This window comes from Ascaphus truei, chromosome 13 (assembly GCF_040206685.1).
Source record: "Ascaphus truei isolate aAscTru1 chromosome 13, aAscTru1.hap1, whole genome shotgun sequence".
Lineage (NCBI taxonomy): Eukaryota > Metazoa > Chordata > Amphibia > Anura > Ascaphidae > Ascaphus > Ascaphus truei.
The window spans coordinates 8,075,504-8,097,842 of record NC_134495.1 but is presented as its reverse complement, the minus strand read 5'-3'; the positions used below and the strand labels follow the sequence as shown (position 1 = coordinate 8,097,842).

The 22,339-nt window shown below is 52.6% G+C and overlaps 2 protein-coding genes across 16 annotated transcripts in view; both read left to right on the top strand.

The window, feature by feature from the left end:
* Positions 1-1,118, top strand: part of MPHOSPH9 (M-phase phosphoprotein 9) — a 34,245-nt gene extending 33,127 nt beyond the window's left edge. For all 5 annotated transcript variants that reach the window (XM_075568319.1, XM_075568320.1, XM_075568321.1 and 2 more), the window contains one exon: positions 66-1,118. In XM_075568319.1, coding sequence (XP_075424434.1) covers positions 66-167 — 102 coding nt within the window. In that variant the 3' untranslated portion in view covers positions 168-1,118. The remainder of the gene's footprint in view (positions 1-65) is intronic.
* Positions 1,119-3,846: 2,728 nt separating this feature from the next.
* Positions 3,847-22,339, top strand: part of PITPNM2 (phosphatidylinositol transfer protein membrane associated 2) — a 206,790-nt gene continuing 188,297 nt past the window's right edge. For all 11 annotated transcript variants that reach the window (XM_075568304.1, XM_075568312.1, XM_075568309.1 and 8 more), the window contains exon 1: positions 3,847-4,082. The gene's annotated coding sequence lies outside the window, so the exon portion shown is untranslated. The remainder of the gene's footprint in view (positions 4,083-22,339) is intronic.

Below are 22,339 nucleotides of genomic sequence, written 5' to 3'. Positions count from 1 at the left end.
CTTTATTAGAAGCTCACTCCTCCTCCCAAACCCCTGGTCATCTCTCGTCCTCTCTTTCTTCCCAGGAAACTTTGGAAGATCGTCTGGAAAAGATCAATCAGGAGCTGGGATCCATCCGAATGACCCTGAGAAAATCTCACGTCTTACCAACGTCCGCAAACATTTGAGACATATATACAAATCCCCGAACTGACTGCCTGGCACTAGTGTTTTTATTTTATGCTCATATGAATCTCCTTCCTGTGTGTGATCCCAGGGCAGGGGACCCCCAGGGCAGCAGCCCCCCCAAGTCATGATGTACTTTACACCGAGCGCTTTTCTACTTCACACGGAATTGTATTTTTGTTACACAGGTTTGGAACTGAAATGTAAATTGTATTTTTTTACTATCCGAAGAGCTCCTATTTTTTTTTTTTTTTTTAAAGGTGAACGTTATCTCACTCTGTTCTAAGGATATAAAAATGTACCCTATTAGATAATTACCAACAGGGGGGAAGGGGGGTCTCCTACCTTTTACGTGACCCCCACTTTTATAGAGTCGTTACCTGTGGTCCCTGCTCGTTTTAATGTTTAGTAACACACAGCGCTTCCACAACGAACGTTTATTTCTTACAATCAAGCTTGCATTGCAGCAATGTATTTTTATAATCTGTGTTTGTTTCCCATGTATATTTACCTCATTTCTTGTCATTAACCCTTTCAGTGTTGGAAAGGCCTTTTAATGCATTGCAATCCTCCCCTGCACGGACTGCGAGGAACAATTTAAAAGCAGCGGCCCCGCTGCAGATTTGTGTGCTGGGTTTGAACCCGGGGGATTCCCCGAGCTGGGTATTTAAAGATGGCGCCGGTGGTCATCCAATAGGAAGCCACAATGTCATCTGTTGCGTTTTCCTGTTGGCCTGCGCTTTGGTGGCCATTTTGTTTCCCCTGGGACAGTGGGGACTACAAATTAAAAGGAAACTGGGGGATCCGCAGAGCTGAAACTAAAACGGTTCAGCTCTGCCTCCCCCTGCTTCAAACGCGCCCGGCGGTGCTGATTTCACTGCTCTGTAGGAATACCAATGAAATACCAGTTTTGCTTGGAATAAAGAACAATACAGCAATAAATATTTTGAAACGTGCTAAATACGTGTGTGTGTGCAAAATGATTTGATTTGCTGCATTAAGACGAATCCAATGTAAAAGTTGACTTGTAGAATTACTTTAGAAGGCAAAAATAATAATACTGTACGTAGTTATTCTTGTTTCTGCTCTTTCCAGGCCATGCACAAATGTTGAATACTTTCAAAATGTTGTTTTAAGTCTCTAAATGTATCTGAAATTGCATTACAATTCTTGTGGCCCGGCCTGAACCAAGGGCCCTTTGTGGTCCTGAAACCTTAAACGCTTTTTAGCCACGAGTTACCCATTTAAAGGTATCACTGCTACCTTACTTGTATCTGTCTACAGATACAAGGTGCTTTTATAAGAACTATTCGTCCAACGTACAGAGGACTCGGGGCCATCCTTTTAGGTTGGAGGAAAGGAGATTTCACCAGCAACAAAGGAAAGGGTTCTTTACAGTAAGGGCAGTTACAATGTGGGATTCATTACCCATGGAGACTGTGATGGCAGATATAATAGATTTGTTCAAAAAAAGGTTGGACATCTTTTTAGAAAGGAAAGGTATACAGGGATATACCAAATAAGTACACATGGGAAGGGTGTTGATCCAGGGATTAATCCGATTTGCCAATTCTTGGGAGTCCGGAAGGAATTTATTTTTCCCCTTATGAGATGGCATTGGATGATATGTCACAGGGGTTTTTATGTTTGCCTTCCTCTGGATCAATATAATGTAAGTATAGATATAGGATAAAGTATCTGTTGTCTGTTTTAAAGTGGCGTTGCTGTTCGTTTTTCATTTTTGTACAAGGTTTTCAGCAGGGGATCTCTGGAGCGAAAACTCACTGGTTTACGTTCCGGTGACTGCTTGCTTCCCAACATACATACATCTGAAGGGGCGGCCGTAGCATCCATAGCTGGGCAAACAATATGGCTGTTCAAAGGTCCATCAGGACAATAGCAAGTTGCAACATCATCCCTTGCAGATTCCTGCTGGCCTGCATGCCGTGGGATCTTTTAAACAGAAGTGAGATATTGGAATCAAGTAAGTATCTTGGAGAGCAGGGGGTCCCGGAGCTGAAATTTAAAGCGGTTCAGTTTCTGAGACCCCGTGCTTCCCACCTAGGGCGAAAGCGTTATTATTTTTTTAACCCTTTAAGTGCCCTGGTATGTAGCTATGGCATGAGTTCTGGCACTCAATCCTCTCCTGTGTCGCCTTGCAGTAGTACTGCGCAGCCTCCAGCAGGTGGCGCCCCTGCCCGTCCTGTAGTACCGCACAGCCTCCAGCAGGTGGCTCCCTGTCCGCCCTGCAGTATCACGCAGCCTCCAGCAGGCGGCTCCCCTATCCGCCCTGCAGTACCGCGCAGCCTCCAGCAGGTGGCTCCCCTGTCTACCCTGCAGTGCCTCCAGCAGGTGTCTTCCCTGCAGTGCCTCCAGCAGGTGTCTTCCCTGCAGTACTGCGCAGCGTCCAGCAGGTGGCTCCCTGTCCGCCCTGCAGTATCACGCAGCCTCCAGCAGGTGTCTCCCCAGTCTTCCCTGCAGTATCACGCAGCCTCCAGCAGGTGGCTCCCCTGCAGTACCTCGCTGCCTCCAGCAGGTGGCTCCCTGTCTGCCCTGTAGTACCGTGCAACCTCCAGCAGGTGGCTCCCCTGTCCGCCTTGCAGTACCACGCAACCTCCAGCAGGTGGCTCCCCTGTCCGCCCTGCAGTACCGCGCAGCCTCCAGTAGGTGGCTCCCCGCTCCCCTGTCTGCCCTGCAGTACCGCACAACCTCCAGCAGGTGGCTCCCCTGTCCGCCCTACAGTACCGCGCAGCCTCCAGATGGCGGCTCCCCTGTCTGCCCTGCAGTACCGCGCAACCTCCAGCAGGTGGCTCCCCTGTCTGCCCTACAGTACCGCGCAGCCTCCAGGCAGCTCCCCTGTCTGCCCTGCAGTACAGCTCAGCCTCCAGCAGATGGCTCCCCTGCCCGCCCTGCAGTACCTCGCAGCTTCCAGATGGCGGCTCCCCTGTCCGCCCTGCAGTACCGCGCAGCCTCCAGATGGCGGCTCCCCTGTCCGCCCTGCAGTACCGCGCAGCCTCCAGATGGCGGCTCCCCTGTCTGCCCTGCAGTACCGCGCAGCCTCCAGCAGGCGGCTCCCCTGTCTGCCCTGCAGTACCGCGCAGCCTCCAGCAGATGGCTCCCCTGCCCGCCCTGCAGTACCGCGCAGCCTCCAGCAGGCGGCTCCCCTGCCCGTCCTGCAGTAGCGCGCAGCCTCCAGCAGGCAGCTCCCCTGCCCGCCCTGCAGTAGCGCGCAGCCTCCAGCAGGCGGCTCCCCTGCCCGCCCTGCAGTACCGCGCAGCCTCCAGCAGGCGGCTCCTCTGTCCGCCCTGCAGTAGCGCGCAGCCTCCAGCAGGCGACTCCCCTGTCCGCCCTGCAGTAGCGCGCAGCCTCCAGCAGGCGGCTCCCCTGTCCGCCCTGCAGTAGCGCGCAGCCTCCAGCAGGCGGCTCCCCTGTCCGCCCTGCAGTAGCCGCAGCCTCCAGCAGGTGGATCCCCTGTCTTCCCTGCAGTACAGCTCAGCCTCCAGCAGATGGCTCCCCTGCCCGCCCTGCAGTACCGCACAGCCTCCAGCAGATGGCTCCCCTGCCCGCCCTGCAGTACCGCGCAGCCTCCAGCAGATGGCTCCCCTGCCCGCCCTGCAGTACCGCGCAGCCTCCAGCAGATGGCTCCCCTGCCCGCCCTGCAGTACCGCGCAGCCTCCAGCAGGCGGCTCCCGGTCAGTGAGGGAATGTGTGCGGCTCCTTATTCACACCGGAGTCTCCTGCCCGAGCGATCCCCGGACCGGTCCCCGGCACAGAGCGGCGGCGGTGCGGGACACCCCGTGCAGGGAGCAGGAGGAATGGGTTGCACGGATCTCCCCGGGGTGTCCGCAGGGGGTTCCCGCTGAGGGGAGCGCACAGCGCCGCGCACGGTGTAGGCCCCGGTCGGCCGGTGCTGGGAGGTAAGTGGCATCTCGGTGTCTCCCCGTATTGTGCAGGAGGCGGCTGCGCTGCCCCAACCCGGTGCCCGGTGTCTGCTGTGCCCTATATATCTATATACTGTAATGTATGGGGGGAGAAGAGGCTCCCCTATATACCTGTAATGCTGGGGAGAGAGGCTCCCCTATATACCTGTAATGCTGGGGAGAGAGGCTCCCCTATATACCTGTAATGCTGGGGAGAGAGGCTCCCCTATATACCTGTAATGCTGGGGAGAGAGGCTCCCCTATATACCTGTAATTTATTGGCGGGATAGGTTCACCTATATACCTCTAATGCATTGGAGGGGGAGAGGCCCCCCTATATACCTGTACTGCATTGGGGGGGAGAGCCCCCCTATATACCTGTAATGTATGGGGGGGGAGAGGCTCCCCTATATACCTGTAATGTATGGGGGGGGGAGGAGGCTCCCCTATATACCTGTAATGTATGGGGGGGAGGAGGCTCCCCTATATACCTGTACTGCATTGGGGTGAGAGACTCCCCTATATACATGTAATGCATTGGGGTGAGAGGCTCCCCCTATATACCTCAGTTATGGTGATAAGCTCCCCTATATAACTCTAATGCGTTTAGATGTGTAAAGCTTCCCCTATATACCTCTAATGCATGGGGGTGAACGGCTCCCTTTCATACCTCTAATGCATATAGAACAGCAAAGGTTCCCTTATATATTTCCCCAATGCATTGATGTTAGGCTCCCGTATGTACCTAGAGTGCATTGAGAACAGCACAGCTTCCCTTATGTATATTCCTAATGCATTGACATAAGCGGCTGCCCTATATATTCCTAATGCATTGAAGGGAAAGTAGCCCTATATGATCAATGGAGGGTAACAGCTCCGCTGTTAATATTTCTAATGCATGTAGGCAAGTAAGGATCCCATATAGAGCTAATACATTAGGGACATGAAGACTACCGTGTGTGTGTGTGTGTATATATATATATATATATATATATATATATTAGTACGCTCATTGCATTGAGGTGAGAGCACTAATGCCATTAATGTATTGAGGTAAACAGACATATCATTAATATTTCTAATGAGTATTCTATAGGTGAATAAAGGTCCCTTATATAGACCTGATGTATTAAAGTGAGAGTGCATGTATGTATTGTAGTTGAATAGCGGGTTCATATACGTGCATATTCCTATGCACTTAGATAAGGAAGGCTCCCCCTATATATTCTAATACACGGAGATGAGAAAATGCCCATATATGACATTAATACAAGGAGGGGGGACAGGTGTCCCCTATATGTCTCTGACATTGAGTTGAATAGCATTCTTAGTTATTGTCGCATATTGAGATGAGTAAATGTCTCCATATATCCCTTATGCATTGATGTATCCATGTTTTCCTGATGTGTAGGTGTCCTGTATATAGCCCATATGTATTAAGGCAAGCTGGTCCCCCCTACAATATCCCATATGTATTGAAGTGTGCCATATAATATATGTAAGTGTATATTTACCCGACAGCTGGCTCTATAACCTCCTCCCTCTTCCTTTATTTACCCGGCTCTATAACCTCCTCCCTCTTCCTTATTTACCCGGCTCTATAACCTCCTCCCTCTCCCTTATTTACCCGGCTCTATAACCTCCTCCCTCTCCTTTATTTACCCGTCTCTATAACCTCCTCCTTCTTCCTTATTTACCCGGCTCTATAACCTCCTCCCTCTTCCTTATTTACCCGGCTCTATAACCTCCTCCCTCTCCTTTATTTACCCGGCTCTATAACCTCCCCCCTCTTCCTTATTTACCCGGCTCTATAACCTCCTCCCTCTTCCTTATTTACCCGGCTCTATAACCTCCTCCCTCTCCTTTATTTACCCGGCTCTATAACCTCCTCCCTCCTTTATTTACCCGGCTCTATAACCTCCTCCCTCTCCTTTTATTTTCCGGCTCTATAACCTCCTCCCTCTTCCTTATTTCCCGGCTCTATAACCTCCTCCCTCTTCTTATTTACCCGGCTCTATAACCTCCTCCCTCTTCCTTATTTACCCGGCTCTATAACCTCCTCCCTCTTCCTTATTTCCCGGCTCTATAACCTCCTCCCTCTTCCTTATTTACCCGGCTCTATAACCTCCTCCCTCTCCCTTATTTACCCGGCTCTATAACCTCCTCCCTCTTCCTTATTTCCCGGCTCTATAACCTCCTCCCTCTTCCTTATTTACCCGGCTCTATAACCTCCTCCCTCTTCCTTATTTACCCGGCTCTATAACCTCCTCCCTCTCCCTTATTTACCCGGCTCTATAACCTCCTCCCTCTCCCTTATTTACCCGGCTCTATAACCGTTATGGTAAGATTGGTATATTGGGGTTATTGTAAGGCTGGTGGTATATTGGGGTTATTGTAAGGCTGGTGGTATATTGGGGTTATTGTAAGGCTGCTATATTGGGGTTATTGTAAGGCTGGTGGTATATTGGAGTTATTGTAAGGCTGGTGGTATATTGGGGTTATTGTAAGGCTGGTGGTATATTGGGGTTATTGTAAGGCTGGTGGTATATTGGGGTTATTGTAAGGCTGGTGGTATATTGGGGTTATTGTAAGGGTGCTGGTATATTGGGGTTATTGTAAGGCTGGTGGTATATTGGGGTTATTGTAATGCTGCTATATTGGGGTTATTGTAAGGCTGGTGGTATATTGGGGTTATTGTAAGGCTGGTGGTATATTGGGGTTATTGTAAGGCTAGTGGTATATTGGGGTTATTGTAAGGCTGGTGGTATATTGGGGTTATTGTAAGGCTGGTGGTATATTGGGGTTATTGTAAGGCTGGTGGTATATTGGGGTTATTGTAAGGCTGGTGGTATATTGGAGTTATTGTAAGGCTGGTGGTATATTGGGGTTATTGTAAGGCTGGTGGTATATTGGGGTTATTGTAAGGCTGATGGTATATTGGGGTTATTGTAAGGCTGGTGGTATATTGGAGTTATTGTAAGGCTGGTGGTATATTGGGGTTATTGTAAGGCTGGTGGTATATTGGGGTTATTGTAAGGCTGGTGGTATATTGGGGTTATTGTAAGGCTGGTGGTATATTGGAGTTATTGTAAGGCTGGTGGTATATTGGGGTTTTTGTAAGGCTGGTGGTATATTGGGGTTATTGTAAGGCTGGTGGTATATTGGGGTTATTGTAAGGCTGGTGGTATATTGGAGTTATTGTAAGGCTGGTGGTATATTGGAGTTATTGTAAGGCTGGTGGTATATTGGGGTTATTGTATGGCTGGTGGTTTATTGGGGTTATTGTATGGCTGGTGGTTTATTGGGGTTATTGTATGGCTGGTGGTATATTGGGGTTATTGTATGGCTGGTGGTATATTGGGGTTATTGTAAGGCTGGTGGTATATTGGGGTTATTGTAAGGCTGGTGGTATTTTGGGGTTATTGTAAGGCTGGTGGTATATTGGGGTTATTGTAAGGCTGATGGTATATTGGGGTTATTGTAAGGCTGATGGTATATTGGAGTTATTGTAAAGCTGGTGGTATATTGGAGTTATTGTAAAGCTGGTGGTATATTGGGGTTATTGTAAGGCTGGTGGTATATTGGGGTTATTGCAAGGCTGGTGGTATATTGGGGTTATTGCAAGGCTGGTGGTATATTGGGGTTACATAAGACTGAACGAGCTGTTTACTTACTCGGGTCGCCAGAGAAACAGCCTCTACTATAAAAAAACAAAATCAAGATGAGTTGGGTCCCGTGTATCCTAAAGGAATCGCACCTAAATAATTTGCCCAAATATACAGCTAAGGTGTGAGGGTAACGCCCCTTCCCATGTACCCGTCTGGTCCTTATTCAATGTAACGCCCCTTCCCATGTACCCGTCTCTGCCTTATTCAATGTAACGCCCCTTCCCATGTACCCGTCTCGTCCTTATTCAATGTAACGCCCCTTCCCATGTACCCGTCTGGTTCTTATTCAATGTAACGCCCCTTCCCATGTACCCGTCTGGTTCTTATTCAATGTAACGCCCCTTCCCATGTACCCGTCTGGTCCTTATTCAATGTAACGCCCCTTCCCATGTACCCGTCTGGTCCTTATTCAATGTAACGCCCCATCCCATGTACCCGTCTGGTCCTTGTTCAATGTAACGTCCCTTCCCATGTACCCGTCTGGTCCTTGTTCAATGTAACGTCCCTTCCCATGTACCCGTCTGGTCCTTGTTCAATGTAACGCCCCTTCCCATGTACCCGTCTCGTCCTTATTCAATGTAACGCCCCTTCCCATGTACCCGTCTGGTCCTTATTCAATGTAACGCCCATTCCCATGTACCCGTCTGGTCCTTATTCAATGTAACGCCCCTTCCCATGTACCCGTCTGGTCCTTATTCAATGTAACGCCCCTTCCCATGTACCCGTCTGGTCCTTATTCAATGTAACGCCCCATCCCATGTACCCGTCTGGTCCTTGTTCAATGTAACGTCCCTTCCCATGTACCCGTCTGGTCCTTGTTCAATGTAACGCCCCTTCCCATGTACCCGTCTGGTCCTTGTTCAATGTAACGCCCCTTCCCATGTACCCGTCTGGTCCTTATTCAATGTAACGCCCCTTCCCATGTACCCGTCTGGTCCTTGTTCAATGTAACGCCCCTTCCCATGTACCCGTCTGGTCCTTATTCAATGTAACGCCCCTTCCCATGTACCCGTCTGGTCCTTGTTCAATGTAACGCCCCTTCCCATGTACCCGTCTGGTCCTTGTTCAATGTAACACCCCTTCCCATGTATCCGTCTGGTCCGTATTCAATGTAACGCCCCTTCCCATGTACCCGTCTGGTCCTTGTTCAATGTAACGCCCCTTCCCATGTATCCGTCTGGTCCGTATTCAATGTAACGCCCCTTCCCATGTACCCGTCTGGTCCTTATTCAATGTAACGCCCCTTCCCATGTACCCGCCTGGTCCTTATTCAATGTAACGCCCCTTCCCATGTACCCGTCTGGTCCTTGTTCAATGTAACGCCCCTTCCCATGTACCCGTCTGGTCCTTGTTCAATGTAACGCCCCTTCCCATGTACCCGTCTGGTCCTTGTTCAATGTAACACCCCTTCCCATGTACCCGTCTGGTCCTTGTTCAATGTAACGCCCCTTCCCATGTACCCGTCTGGTCCTTATTCAATGTAACGCCCAGGAGAGGGGGGGGCAGTATATCCCAGGAGAGGGGGGGGCAGTATATCCCAGGAGAGGGGGGGGGCAGTATATCCCAGGAGAGGGGGGGCAGTATATCCCAGGAGAGGGGACGGGCAGTATATCCCAGGAGAGGGGGGGGCAGTATATCCCAGGAGAGGGGGGGGGCAGTATATCCCAGGAGAGGGGGGCGCAGTATATCCCAGGAGAGGGGGGGGCAGTATATCCCAGGAGAGGGGGGGGCAGTATATCCCAGGAGAGGGGGGGGGGCAGTATATCCCAGGAGAGGGGGGGGCAGTATATCCCAGGAGAGGGGGGGGCAGTATATCCCAGGAGAGGGGGGGCGCAGTATATCCCAGGAGAGGGGGGGGCACAGTATATCCCAGGAGAGGGGGGGGGCAGTATATCCCAGGAGAGGGGGGGGCAGTATATCCCAGGAGAGGGGGGGGCAGTATATCCCAGGAGAGGGGGGGCGCAGTATATCCCAGGAGAGGGGGGGGGCAGTATATCCCAGGAGAGGGGGGGCAGTATATCCCAGGAGAGGGGGGGCAGTATATCCCAGGAGAGGGGGGGGGGCAGTATATCCCAGGAGAGGGGGGGGGCGCAGTATATCCCAGGAGAGGGGGGGGCAGTATATCCCAGGAGAGGGGGGGGGGCAGTATATCCCAGGAGAGGGGGGGCAGTATATCCCAGGAGAGGGGGGGGGCAGTATATCCCAGGACAGGGGGGGGGGTAGTATATCCCAGGAGAGGGGGGGGGCAGTATATCCCAGGAGAGGGGGGGCAGTATATCCCAGGAGAGGGGGGGGGCAGTATATCCCAGGAGAGGGGGGGGCAGTATATCCCAGGAGAGGGGGGGGGGAGTATATCCCAGGAGAGGAGGGGGGCAGTATATCCCAGGAGAGGGGGGGGCAGTATATCCCAGGAGAGGGGGGGGCAGTATATCCCAGGAGAGGGGGGGGCAGTATATCCCAGGAGAGGGGGGGGGCAGTATATCCCAGGAGAGGGGGGGGGCGCAGTATATCCCAGGAGAGGGGGGGGGGCAGTATATCCCAGGAGAGGGGGGGGCAGTATATCCCAGGAGAGGGGGGGGGCAGTATATCCCAGGAGAGGGGGGGGGCAGTATATCCCAGGAGAGGGGGGGGCAGTATATCCCAGGAGAGGGGGGGGGCAGTATATCCCAGGAGAGGGGGGGGCAGTATATCCCAGGAGAGGGGGGGGGCAGTATATCCCAGGAGAGGGGGGGGGGGCAGTATATCCCAGGAGAGGGGGGGGGGCAGTATATCCCAGGAGAGGGGGGGGGCAGTATATCCCAGGAGAGGGGGGGGCAGTATATCCCAGGAGAGGGGGGGGCAGTATATCCCAGGAGAGGGGGGGGGCAGTATATCCCAGGAGAGGGGGGGGGGCAGTATATCCCAGGAGAGGGGGGGGGGGCAGTATATCCCAGGAGAGGGGGGGGGGCAGTATATCCCAGGAGGGGGGGGGGCAGTATATCCCAGGAGGGGGGGGGCAGTATATCCCAGGAGAGGGGGGGGCAGTATATCCCAGGAGAGGGGGGGGCAGTATATCCCAGGAGAGGGGGGGCAGTATATCCCAGGAGAGGGGGGGGCAGTATATCCCAGGAGAGGGGGGGGCAGTATATCCCAGGAGAGGGGGGGCAGTATATCCCAGGAGAGGGGGGCGCAGTATATCCCAGGAGAGGGGGGGGCAGTATATCCCAGGAGAGGGGGGCAGTATATCCCAGGAGAGGGGGGGGGCAGTATATCCCAGGAGAGGGGGGCGCAGTATATCCCAGGAGAGGGGGGGGGCAGTATATCCCAGGAGAGGGGGGGGCAGTATATCCCAGGAGAGGGGGGGGCAGTATATCCCAGGAGAGGGGGGGGCAGTATATCCCAGGAGAGGGGGGGGCAGTATATATCCCAGGAGAGGGGGGGGCAGTATATCCCAGGAGAGGGGGGCGCAGTATATCCCAGGAGAGGGGGGGGCAGTATATCCCAGGAGAGGGGGGGGCAGTATATCCCAGGAGAGGGGGGGGGGCAGTATATCCCAGGAGAGGGGGGGGGGCAGTATATCCCAGGAGAGGGGGGGGGCAGTATATCCCAGGAGAGGGGGGGCAGTATATCCCAGGAGAGGGGGGGCAGTATATCCCAGGAGAGGGGGGCGCAGTATATCCCAGGAGAGGGGGGCGCAGTATATCCCAGGAGAGGGAGGGGGCAGTATATCCCAGGAGAGGGGGGGGCAGTATATCCCAGGATAGGGAGGGGGCAGTATATCCCAGGATAGGGGGGGGGGCAGTATATCCCAGGAGAGGGGGGGCGCAGTATATCCCAGGAGAGGGGGGGCGCAGTATATCCCAGGAGAGGGGGGGCAGTATATCCCAGGAGAGGGGGGGGGCAGTATATCCCAGGAGAGGGGGGGGGGGCAGTATATCCCCGAAGAGGGGGGGCAGTATATCCCAGGAGAGGGGGGGGCAGTATATCCCAGGAGAGGGGGGGGCAGTATATCCCAGGAGAGGGGGGGGCAGTATATCCCAGGAGAGGGGGGGGCAGTATATCCCAGGAGAGGGGGGGCAGTATATCCCAGGAGAGGGGGGCAGTATATCCCAGGAGAGGGGGGGCAGTATATCCCAGGAGAGGGGGGGCAGTATATCCCAGGAGAGGGGGGGCAGTATATCCCAGGAGAGGGGGGGGCAGTATATCCCAGGAGAGGGGGGGCAGTATATCCCAGGAGAGGGGGGGGCAGTATATCCCAGGAGAGGGGGGGCAGTATATCCCAGGAGAGGGGGGGCAGTATATCCCAGGAGAGGGGGGGCAGTATATCCCAGGAGAGGGGGGGACAGTATATCCCAGGAGAGGGGGGGACAGTATATCCCAGGAGAGGGGGGGGCAGTATATCCCAGGAGAGGGGGGGGGGCGGTATATCCCAGGAGAGGGGGGGGCGGTATATCCCAGGAGAGGGGGGGCAGTATATCCCAGGAGAGGGGGGGGCAGTATATCCCAGGAGAGGGGGGGGCAGTATATCCCAGGAGAGGGGGGGGCAGTATCCCAGGAGAGGGGGGCGCAGTATATCCCAGGAGAGGGGGGGGGCGCAGTATATCCCAGGAGAGGGGGGGGCAGTATATCCCAGGAGAGGGGGGGGCAGTATATCCCAGGAGAGGGGGGGGGGGCAGTATATCCCAGGAGAGGGGGGGGCAGTATATCCCAGGAGAGGGGGGGGCAGTATATCCCAGGAGAGGGGGGGGCAGTATATCCCAGGAGAGGGGGGGCAGTATATCCCAGGAGAGGGGGGGGCAGTATATCCCAGGAGAGGGGGAGGGCAGTATATCCCAGGAGAGGGGGGGGGCAGTATATCCCAGGAGAGGGGGGGGCAGTATATCCCAGGAGAGGGGGGGGGCAGTATATCCCAGGAGAGGGGGGGGGCAGTATATCCCAGGAGAGGGGGGGCGCAGTATATCCCAGGAGAGGGGGGGCAGTATATCCCAGGAGAGGGGGGGGGGCAGTATATCCCAGGAGAGGGGGGGGGCAGTATATCCCAGGAGAGGGGGGGGGCAGTATATCCCAGGAGAGGGGGGGCGCAGTATATCCCAGGAGAGGGGGGGCAGTATATCCCAGGAGAGGGGGGGCAGTATATCCCTGGAGAGGGGGGGGGCGCAGTATATCCCAGGAGAGGGGGGGGCAGTATATCCCAGGAGAGGGGGGGCAGTATATCCCAGGAGAGGGGGGGGCGCAGTATATCCCAGGAGAGGGGGGGGCGCAGTATATCCCAGGAGAGGGGGGGGGGCGCAGTATATCCCAGGAGAGGGGGGGTGGGTAACGCGGATCAGTATAGCCGTGTGTGAGGGTGGGTAACGCGGATCAGTATAGCCGTGTGTGAGGGTGGGTAACACAGATCAGTATAGCCGTGTGTGAGGGTGGGTAACACAGATCAGTATAGCCGTGTGTGAGGGTGGGTAACGCGGATCAGTATAGCCGTGTGTGTGAGTGGGTAACGCAGATCAGTATAGCCGTGTGTGTGAGTGGGTAACGCAGATCAGTATAGCCGTGTGTGAGGGTGGGTAACGCGGATCAGTATAGACGTGTGTGAGGGTGGGTAACGCGGATCAGTATAGCTGTGTGTGAGGGTGGGTAACGCAGATCAGTATAGCCGTGTGTGAGGGTGGGTAACGCGGATCAGTATAGCTGTGTGTGAGGGTGGGTAACGCAGATCAGTATAGCCGTGTGTGAGGGTGGGTAACGCGGATCAGTATAGACGTGTGTGAGAGTGGGTAACGTGGATCAGTATAGCTATGTGTGAGGGTGGGTAACGCGGATCAGTATAGCCGTGTGTGTGAGTGGGTAACGCGGATCATTATAGACGTGTGTGTGAGTGGGTAACGCGGATCAGTATAGCCGTGTGTGAGGGTGGGTAACACAGATCAGTATAGCCGTGTGTGAGGGTGGGTAACACAGATCAGTATAGACGTGTGTGAGGGTGGGTAACACAGATCAGTATAGACGTGTGTGAGAGTGGGTAACACAGATCAGTATAGACGTGTGTGAGGGTGGGTAACGCGGATCAGTATAGACGTGTGTGAGGGTGGGTAACGCGGATCAGTATAGACGTGTGTGAGGGTGGGTAACGCGGATCAGTATAGCTGTGTGTGAGGGTGGGTTTCACAGATCAGTATAGCCGTGTGTGAGAGTGGGTAACACAGATCAGTATAGCCGTGTGTGTGAGTGGGTAACACAGATCAGTATAGACGTGTGTGAGGGTGGGTAACACAGATCAGTATAGCCGTGTGTGAGGGTGGGTAACACAGATCAGTATAGACGTGTGTGAGGGTGGGTAACACAGATCAGTATAGACGTGTGTGAGGGTGGGTAACGCGGATCAGTATAGTCGTGTGTGAGGGTGGGTAACACAGATCAGTATAGCCGTGTGTGAGGGTGGGTAACACAGATCAGTATAGACGTGTGTGAGGGTGGGTAACGCGGATCAGTATAGCCGTGTGTGAGGGTGGGTAACGCGGATCAGTATAGCCGTGTGTGAGGGTGGGTAACACAGATCAGTATAGACGTGTGTGAGGGTGGGTAACGCGGATCAGTATAGCCGTGTGTGTGAGTGGGTAACGCAGATCAGTATAGCCGTGTGTGTGAGTGGGTAACACAGATCAGTATAGCCGTGTGTGTGAGGGTGGGTAACACGGATCAGTATAGCCGTGTGTGAGGGTGGGTAACACAGATCAGTATAGCCGTGTGTGAGGGTGGGTAACGCGGATCAGTATAGCTGTGTGTGAGGGTGGGTAACACGGATCAGTATAGCCGTGTGTGAGGGTGGGTAACACAGATCAGTATAGACGTGTGTGAGGGTGGGTAACGCGGATCAGTATAGCCGTGTGTGAGGGTGGGTAACGAGGATCAGTATAGCCGTGTGTGTGAGTGGGTAACACAGATCAGTATAGCCGTGTGTGTGAGGGTGGGTAACACGGATCAGTATAGCCGTGTGTGAGGGTGGGTAACGCGGATCAGTATAGCTGTGTGTGAGGGTGGGTAACACGGATCAGTATAGCCGTGTGTGAGGGTGGGTAACACGGATCAGTATAGCCGTGTGTGAGGGTGGGTAACGCGGATCAGTATAGCCGTGTGTGTGAGTGGGTAACGCAGATCAGTATAGCCGTGTGTGTGAGTGGGTAACGCAGATCAGTATAGCCGTGTGTGTGAGTGGGTAACGCAGATCAGTATAGCCGTGTGTGTGAGTGGGTAACGCAGATCAGTATAGCCGTGTGTGTGAGTGGGTAACGCAGATCAGTATAGCCGTGTGTGAGGGTGGGTAACGCGGATCAGTATAGACGTGTGTGAGGGTGGGTAACGCGGATCAGTATAGCTGTGTGTGAGGGTGGGTAACGCAGATCAGTATAGCCGTGTGTGAGGGTGGGTAACGCGGATCAGTATAGCTGTGTGTGAGGGTGGGTAACGCAGATCAGTATAGCTATGTGTGAGGGTGGGTAACGCGGATCAGTATAGACGTGTGTGAGGGTGGGTAACGCAGATCACTATAGCCGTGTGTGAGGGTGGGTAACACCGATCAGTATTGCCGTGTGTGAGGGTGGGTAACGCGGATCAGTATAGCCATGTGTGTGAGGGTGGGTAACGCAGATCAGTATAGCCGTGTGTGAGGGTGGTTAATGCGGATCAGTATAGCCGTGTGTGAGGGTGGGTAACGCGGATCAGTATAGACGTGTGTGTGAGGGTGGGTAACACAGATCAGTATAGCCGTGTGTGTGAGTGGGTAACACAGATCAGTATAGCCGTGTGTGAGGGTGGGTAACACAGATCAGTATAGCCGTGTGTGAGAGTGGGTAACGCAGATCAGTATAGCTGTGGGAGGGTGGGTAACGCAGATCAGTATAGACGTGTGTGAGGGTGGGTAACACAGATCAGTATAGACGTGTGTGAGGGTGGGTAACACAGATCAGTATAGCCGTGTGTGAGGGTGGGTAACGCGGATCAGTATAGCCGTGTGTGTGAGTGGGTAACGCAGATCAGTATAGCCGTGTGTGTGAGTGGGTAACGCAGATCAGTATAGCCGTGTGTGTGAGTGGGTAACGCAGATCAGTATAGCCGTGTGTGAGGGTGGGTATCACAGATCAGTATAGCCGTGTGTGTGAGGGTGGGTAACACAGATCAGTATAGACGTGTGTGAGAGTGGGTAACGCGGATCAGTATAGCCGTGTGTGAGAGTGGGTAACGTGGATCAGTATAGACGTGTGTGAGGGTGGGTAACGCGGATCAGTATAGCTGTGTGTGAGGGTGGGTAACGCAGATCAGTATAGCCGTGTGTGAGGGTGGGTAACGCGGATCACTATAGACGTGTGTGAGAGTGGGTAACGCGGATCAGTATAGCTATGTGTGAGGGTGGGTAACGCGGATCAGTATAGACGTGTGTGAGGGTGGGTAACGCAGATCACTATAGCCGTGTGTGAGGGTGGGTAACACAGATCAGTATAGACGAGTGTGAGGGTGGGTAACACCGATCAGTATAGCCGTGTGTGAGGGTGGGTAACGCGGATCAGTATAGCCATGTGTGTGAGGGTGGGTAACGCAGATCAGTATAGCCGTGTGTGAGGGTGGTTAATGCGGATCAGTATAGCCGTGTGTGAGGGTGGGTAACACAGATCAGTATAGCCATGTGTGAGGGTGGGTAATGCGGATCAGTATAGCCGTTTGTGAGTGTGGGTATCACAGATCAGTATAGCCATGTGTGAGGGTGGGTAATGCGGATCAGTATAGCCGTGTGTGAGGGTGGGTAACACAGATCAGTATAGACGTGTGTGAGGGTGGGTAACACGGATCAGTATAGCCGTGTGTGAGGGTGGGTAACGCGGATCAGTATAGCCGTGTGTGAGGGTGGGTAACGCAGATCAGTATAGCCATGTGTGAGAGTGGGTAACGCGGATCAGTATAGCCATGTGTGAGGGTGGGTAACGCGGATCAGTATAGCCATGTGTGAGAGTGGGTAACGCGGATCAGTATAGCCGTGTGTGTGAGTGGGTAACGCGGATCAGTATAGCCATGTGTGTGAGGGTGGGTAACACAGATCAGTATAGACGTGTGTGAGAGTGAGTAACACGGATCAGTATAGACGTGTGTGAGGGTGGGTAACGCGGATCAGTATAGCCATGTGTGTGAGGGTGGGTAACACAGATCAGTATAGACGTGTGTGAGAGTGGGTAACGCGGATCAGTATAGACGTGTGTGAGGGTGGGTAACGCGGATCAGTATAGACGTGTGTGAGGGTGGGTAACGCGGATCAGTATAGCCGTGTGTGAGGGTGGGTAACACAGATCAGTTTAGACGTGTGTGTGGGTGGGTAACGCGGATCAGTATAGCCATGTGTGAGGGTGGGTAACGCAGATCAGTATAGCCATGTGTGAGAGTGGGTAATGCGGATCAGTATAGCCGTGTGTGACGGTGGGTAACGCGGATCAGTATAGACGTGTGTGAGGGTGGGTAACGCGGATCAGTATAGACGTGTGTGTGAGGGTGGGTAACGCGGATCAGTATAGACGTGTGTGTGAGAGTGGGTAATGCGGATCAGTATAGTCGTGTGTGAGGGTGGGTAACGCGGATCAGTATAGACGTGTGTGAGGGTGGGTAACGCAGATCACTATAGCCGTGTGTGTGAGGGTGGGTAACGCGGATCAGTATAGCCATGTGTGAGGGTGGGTAACACAGATCAGTATAGACGTGTGTGAGGGTGGGTAACGCGGATCAGTATAGACGTGTGTGTGAGGGTGGGTAACGCGGATCAGTATAGACGTGTGTGTGAGAGTGGGTAATGCGGATCAGTATAGTCGTGTGTGAGGGTGGGTAACGCGGATCAGTATAGACGTGTGTGAGGGTGGGTAACGCAGATCACTATAGCCGTGTGTGTGAGAGTGGGTAATGCGGATCAGTATAGCCATGTGTGAGGGTGGGTAACACTGATCAGTATAGCCGTGTGTGAGGGTGGGTAACGCAGATCAGTATAGCCGTGTGTGAGGGTGGGTAACACAGATCAGTATAGACGTGTGTGAGGGTGGGTAACACCGATCAGTATAGACGTGTGTGAGGGTGGGTAACACCGATCAGTATAGCCGTGTGTGAGGGTGGGTAACGTGGATCAGTATAGCCATGTGTGTGAGGGTGGGTAACGCGGATCAGTATAGCCATGTGTGTGAGGGTGTGTAACGCAGATCAGTATAGCCATGTGTGAGGGTGGGTAACGCGGATCAGTATAGCCATGTGTGAGAGTTGGTATCACAGATCAGTATAGCCGTGTGTGAGGGTGGGTAACGCGGATCAGTATAGCCATGTGTGCGGGTGGGTAACGCAGATCAGTATAGCCGTGTGTGAGTGTGGGTAACGTGGATCAGTATAGCCGTGTGTGTGAGTGGGTAACACAGATCAGTATAGACGTGTGTGAGGGTGGGTAACGCGGAACAGTATAGCCATGTGTGAGGGTGGGTAACGCGGATCAGTATAGCCATGTGTGAGGGTGGGTAACGCAGATCAGTATAGACGTGTGTGCGGGTGGGTAACGCAGATCAGTATAGCCGTGTGTGTGAGTGGGTAACGCGGATCAGTATAGACGTGTGTGAGGGTGGGTAACGCAGATCACTATAGCCGTGTGTGTGAGGGTGGGTAACGCGGATCAGTATAGCCATGTGTGAGGGTGGGTAACACCGATCAGTATAGCCGTGTGTGAGGGTGGGTAACGCAGATCAGTATAGCCGTGTGTGAGGGTGGGTAACACAGATCAGTATAGACGTGTGTGAGGGTGGGTAACACCGATCAGTATAGCCGTGTGTGAGGGTGGGTAACGTGGATCAGTATAGCCATGTGTGTGAGGGTGGGTAACGCGGATCAGTATAGCCATGTGTGTGAGGGTGTGTAACGCAGATCAGTATAGCCATGTGTGAGGGTGGGTAACGCGGATCAGTATAGCCATGTGTGAGAGTTGGTATCACAGATCAGTATAGCCGTGTGTGAGGGTGGGTAACGCGGATCAGTATAGCCATGTGTGCGGGTGGGTAACGCAGATCAGTATAGCCGTGTGTGAGTGTGGGTAACGTGGATCAGTATAGCCGTGTGTGTGAGTGGGTAACACAGATCAGTATAGACGTGTGTGAGGGTGGGTAACGCGGAACAGTATAGCCGTGTGTGAGGGTGGGTAACGCGGATCAGTATAGCCATGTGTGAGGGTGGGTAACGCAGATCAGTATAGACGTGTGTGCGGGTGGGTAACGCAGATCAGTATAGCCGTGTGTGTGAGTGGGTAACGCGGATCAGTATAGACGTGTGTGAGGGTGGGTAACACAGATCAGTATAGACGTGTGTGAGGGTGGGTAACGCGGATCAGTATAGCCGTGTGTGAGGGTGGGTAACGCAGATCAGTATAGCTATGTGTGTGAGGGTGGGTAACACAGATCAGTATAGCCGTGTGTGAGAGTGGGTAACGCGGATCAGTATAGCCATGTGTGAGAGTGGGTAACGCGGATCAGTATAGACGTGTGTGAGGGTGGGTAACGCGGATCAGTATAGACGTGTGTGTGAGTGGGTAACACAGATCAGTATAGCCGTGTGTGTGAGTGGGTAACACAGATCAGTATAGCCGTGTGTGTGAGGGTGGGTAACACAGATCAGTATAGACGTGTGTGAGAGTGGGTAACACAGATCAGTATAGCCGTGTGTGTGAGGGTGGGTAACACAGATCAGTATAGACGTGTGTGAGTGGGTAACACAGATCAGTATAGCCGTGTGTGTGAGTGGGTAACACAGATCAGTATAGCCGTGTGTGTGAGGGTGGGTAACACAGATCAGTATAGACGTGTGTGAGGGTGGGTAACACAGATCAGTATAGACGTGTGTGAGAGTGGGTAACGCGGATCAGTATAGACGTGTGTGAGAGTGGGTAACGCGGATCAGTATAGACGTGTGTGAGGGTGGGTAACGCAGATAAGTATAGCCGTGTGTGAGGGTGGGTAACGCGGATCAGTATAGCCGTGTGTGAGGGTGGGTAACGCGGATCAGTATAGCCGTGTGTGAGGGTGGGTAACGCGGATCAGTATAAACGTGTGTGAGGGTGGGTAACGCGGATCAGTATAGCTGTGTGAGAGTGGGTAACGCGGATCAGTATAGCCGTGTGTGAGGGTGAGTAACGCGGATCAGTATAGCCGTGTGTGAGGGTTGGTAACGCGGATCAGTACAGGCGGTCCTCGGTTATCCGACGCAATGCGTTACTCAAAATGGCGTCGGATAGTGAAGCGTCGTAAAGCGAAACCCGTTTTCCCATAGGAACACTGTTTAAATTAAACGTTCCGTTCCTGAAGGCGTTTTTAATGCTAAAATACACAGAAAATGTTACTCAAGCAATAAGATATGCTGCACACACATAGATTATGATGTAAACATTATATTTATTGATTCCAGAACTGTAAAATAAAACTATAAAAATAAAACTATGCTGTATTCTGTACAGAAATGTACATGAGCAAAAAAAAAACACATCAATTATTGGAGGAAGATGATGAGGGGGGGGGGATCTTCAATAGACAACTGACTTTTTGGAGGTGGTGTAGGTGCAGTTGAAGGTTTCGGCCTCTTGAAGAACCTCTTCATTGAAGTCTGGTCAGATCCTTTCCTTTTCTGCGTGTAGATCTCTCTATAGCAGCTGATTTGGTTAGACACCCCACGACTGACTGTTGAACTCCGTTCAATGTTAGGGTCATTGTCCTCAAATATGGCCAGTGCACTATCAATGTGCTTGAATGCCGCAGCCAACATTTTGCTTGACAAAGATTTACGTGGCTGTGGTTGTGCCACATCAGCAGATTGGTGGGCCTCCTCTTCAGCAATTTTTTGCTCTTCTAATTGCATGAGGTCTTCATTGCTCAACTCGTTAGAATGTGAGGCGAGCAACTCCTCAATATCCTCGGTTTCCACCTCCAAGTTGAGATCTCTGGCCATTTGCACAACAGTTTCTGTAACTTCTGCAACAGTCTCTGTAAGGCCTTGGACATCAGACACAAAATCCGGGCACAAATTACACCAAACTCCATTTAGATTGGATTGTTTCACCTCATTCCATGCCTCTCTGATGTTTCTCACTACATGAAGAATGTTGTAACCCTTCCAAAATTCTTTTACGGTTGGACCACCTTCCACATCGGTTGCTCTGATGGCCTGGGCAAATGTTCGCCTAAGATAGTAGGCCTTGAAGGAAGCGATAACCCCCTGGTCCATCGGCTGTATCAGTGAGGTGGTGTTGGGGGGCATGAACACCACCATGACGTTTGGATGATGGTCATCCAGGTACACGGGATGGCCAGGAGCATTGTCCAGGAGCAGCAATGCTTTGAAATCGAGGTTCTGGTTCATGCAATATAATTGCACAGCCGGAACAAATTGATGCTGGAACCAGTCCTCAAAAAGGCTCCCTGTTACCCATGCCTTACGGTTGGACTTCCAAATCACTGGAAGTGTGCTCTTTGCATAACCCTTGAATGCCCTAGGGTTTTCTGCATGATAAACAAGCAAAGGTTTTAGCTTGAAATCACCTGCAGCATTTGATCCAAGCAGAAGAGTCAGCCTGTCCTTTGCAACTTTAAACCCGGGCATAGATTTTTCCTCTCTTGCAATGTAGCTTCTACTGGGCATTTTCTTCCAGTAGAGCCCAGTCTCATCAACATTGAACACTTGACGTGCGCAATAGCCACCGTCCTCTATAATTTTGGCCAATGTAACAGGGAAGGTTTTAGCTGCCTCCTCATCAGCACTAGCAGCTTCACCGGTCACTTTAATGTTATGCAAGTTTGCCCTCTCTTTAAACCGCATAAACCAGCCCTTACTTGCAGTGAACGTTTCCTCAGTGGCCCCTTCTCCATGCTGGTGCTTAATGTCCTCATACAGACTCAAAGCCTTGGCCTGAATTAAGGCTAAACTAATTGGCACAAGACGCTGGGATTGATCTTCCAGCCATATGATGAGGAGTATTTCCACCTCAGCAATATGACCAGCACGTTGCCTTATTGTCGTACCTTGCATAGGTGCTGAGCCCTTGATCTGTTCCAAGATTCTTGCCTTGTCTTTGATTATAGTCACAATAGTTGTGCGAGGTATATCCAAGGCACGTCCAATTTCTGTGTTCGTCTCTCCTTTCTCAGAGCGCTTTATGATGTTTTGCTTGGTCTCCAAAGTTATAGATTTTCTATTCCTTTTTGGAGTAACAGCACTTTGCTTTTTGCTTTGATCAGCCATGGTTTAGGGCCTAAAATACACCACCAAACCTTCACACAGACTGTTCAGAATGATCTCCCTAGCCTGCAGCCGTCTGGTTGTTCATTTGTAGCAATTTTTTAAAGCGTCGTAAGAGCGTCGGATAAGCCGTTCGGGCGTCGTAAAACGGGCCATAGGGATGCATTGACAAGCGTCGGATAAGCCGTTCGTCGTAAAACGAGGACCGCCTGTATAGCCATGTGTGTGAGGGTGGGTAACGCGGATCAGTATAGCCGTGTGTGAGAGTGGGTAACGCGGATCAGTATAGCCGTGTGTGAGGGTGGGTAACGCGGATCAGTATAGCCG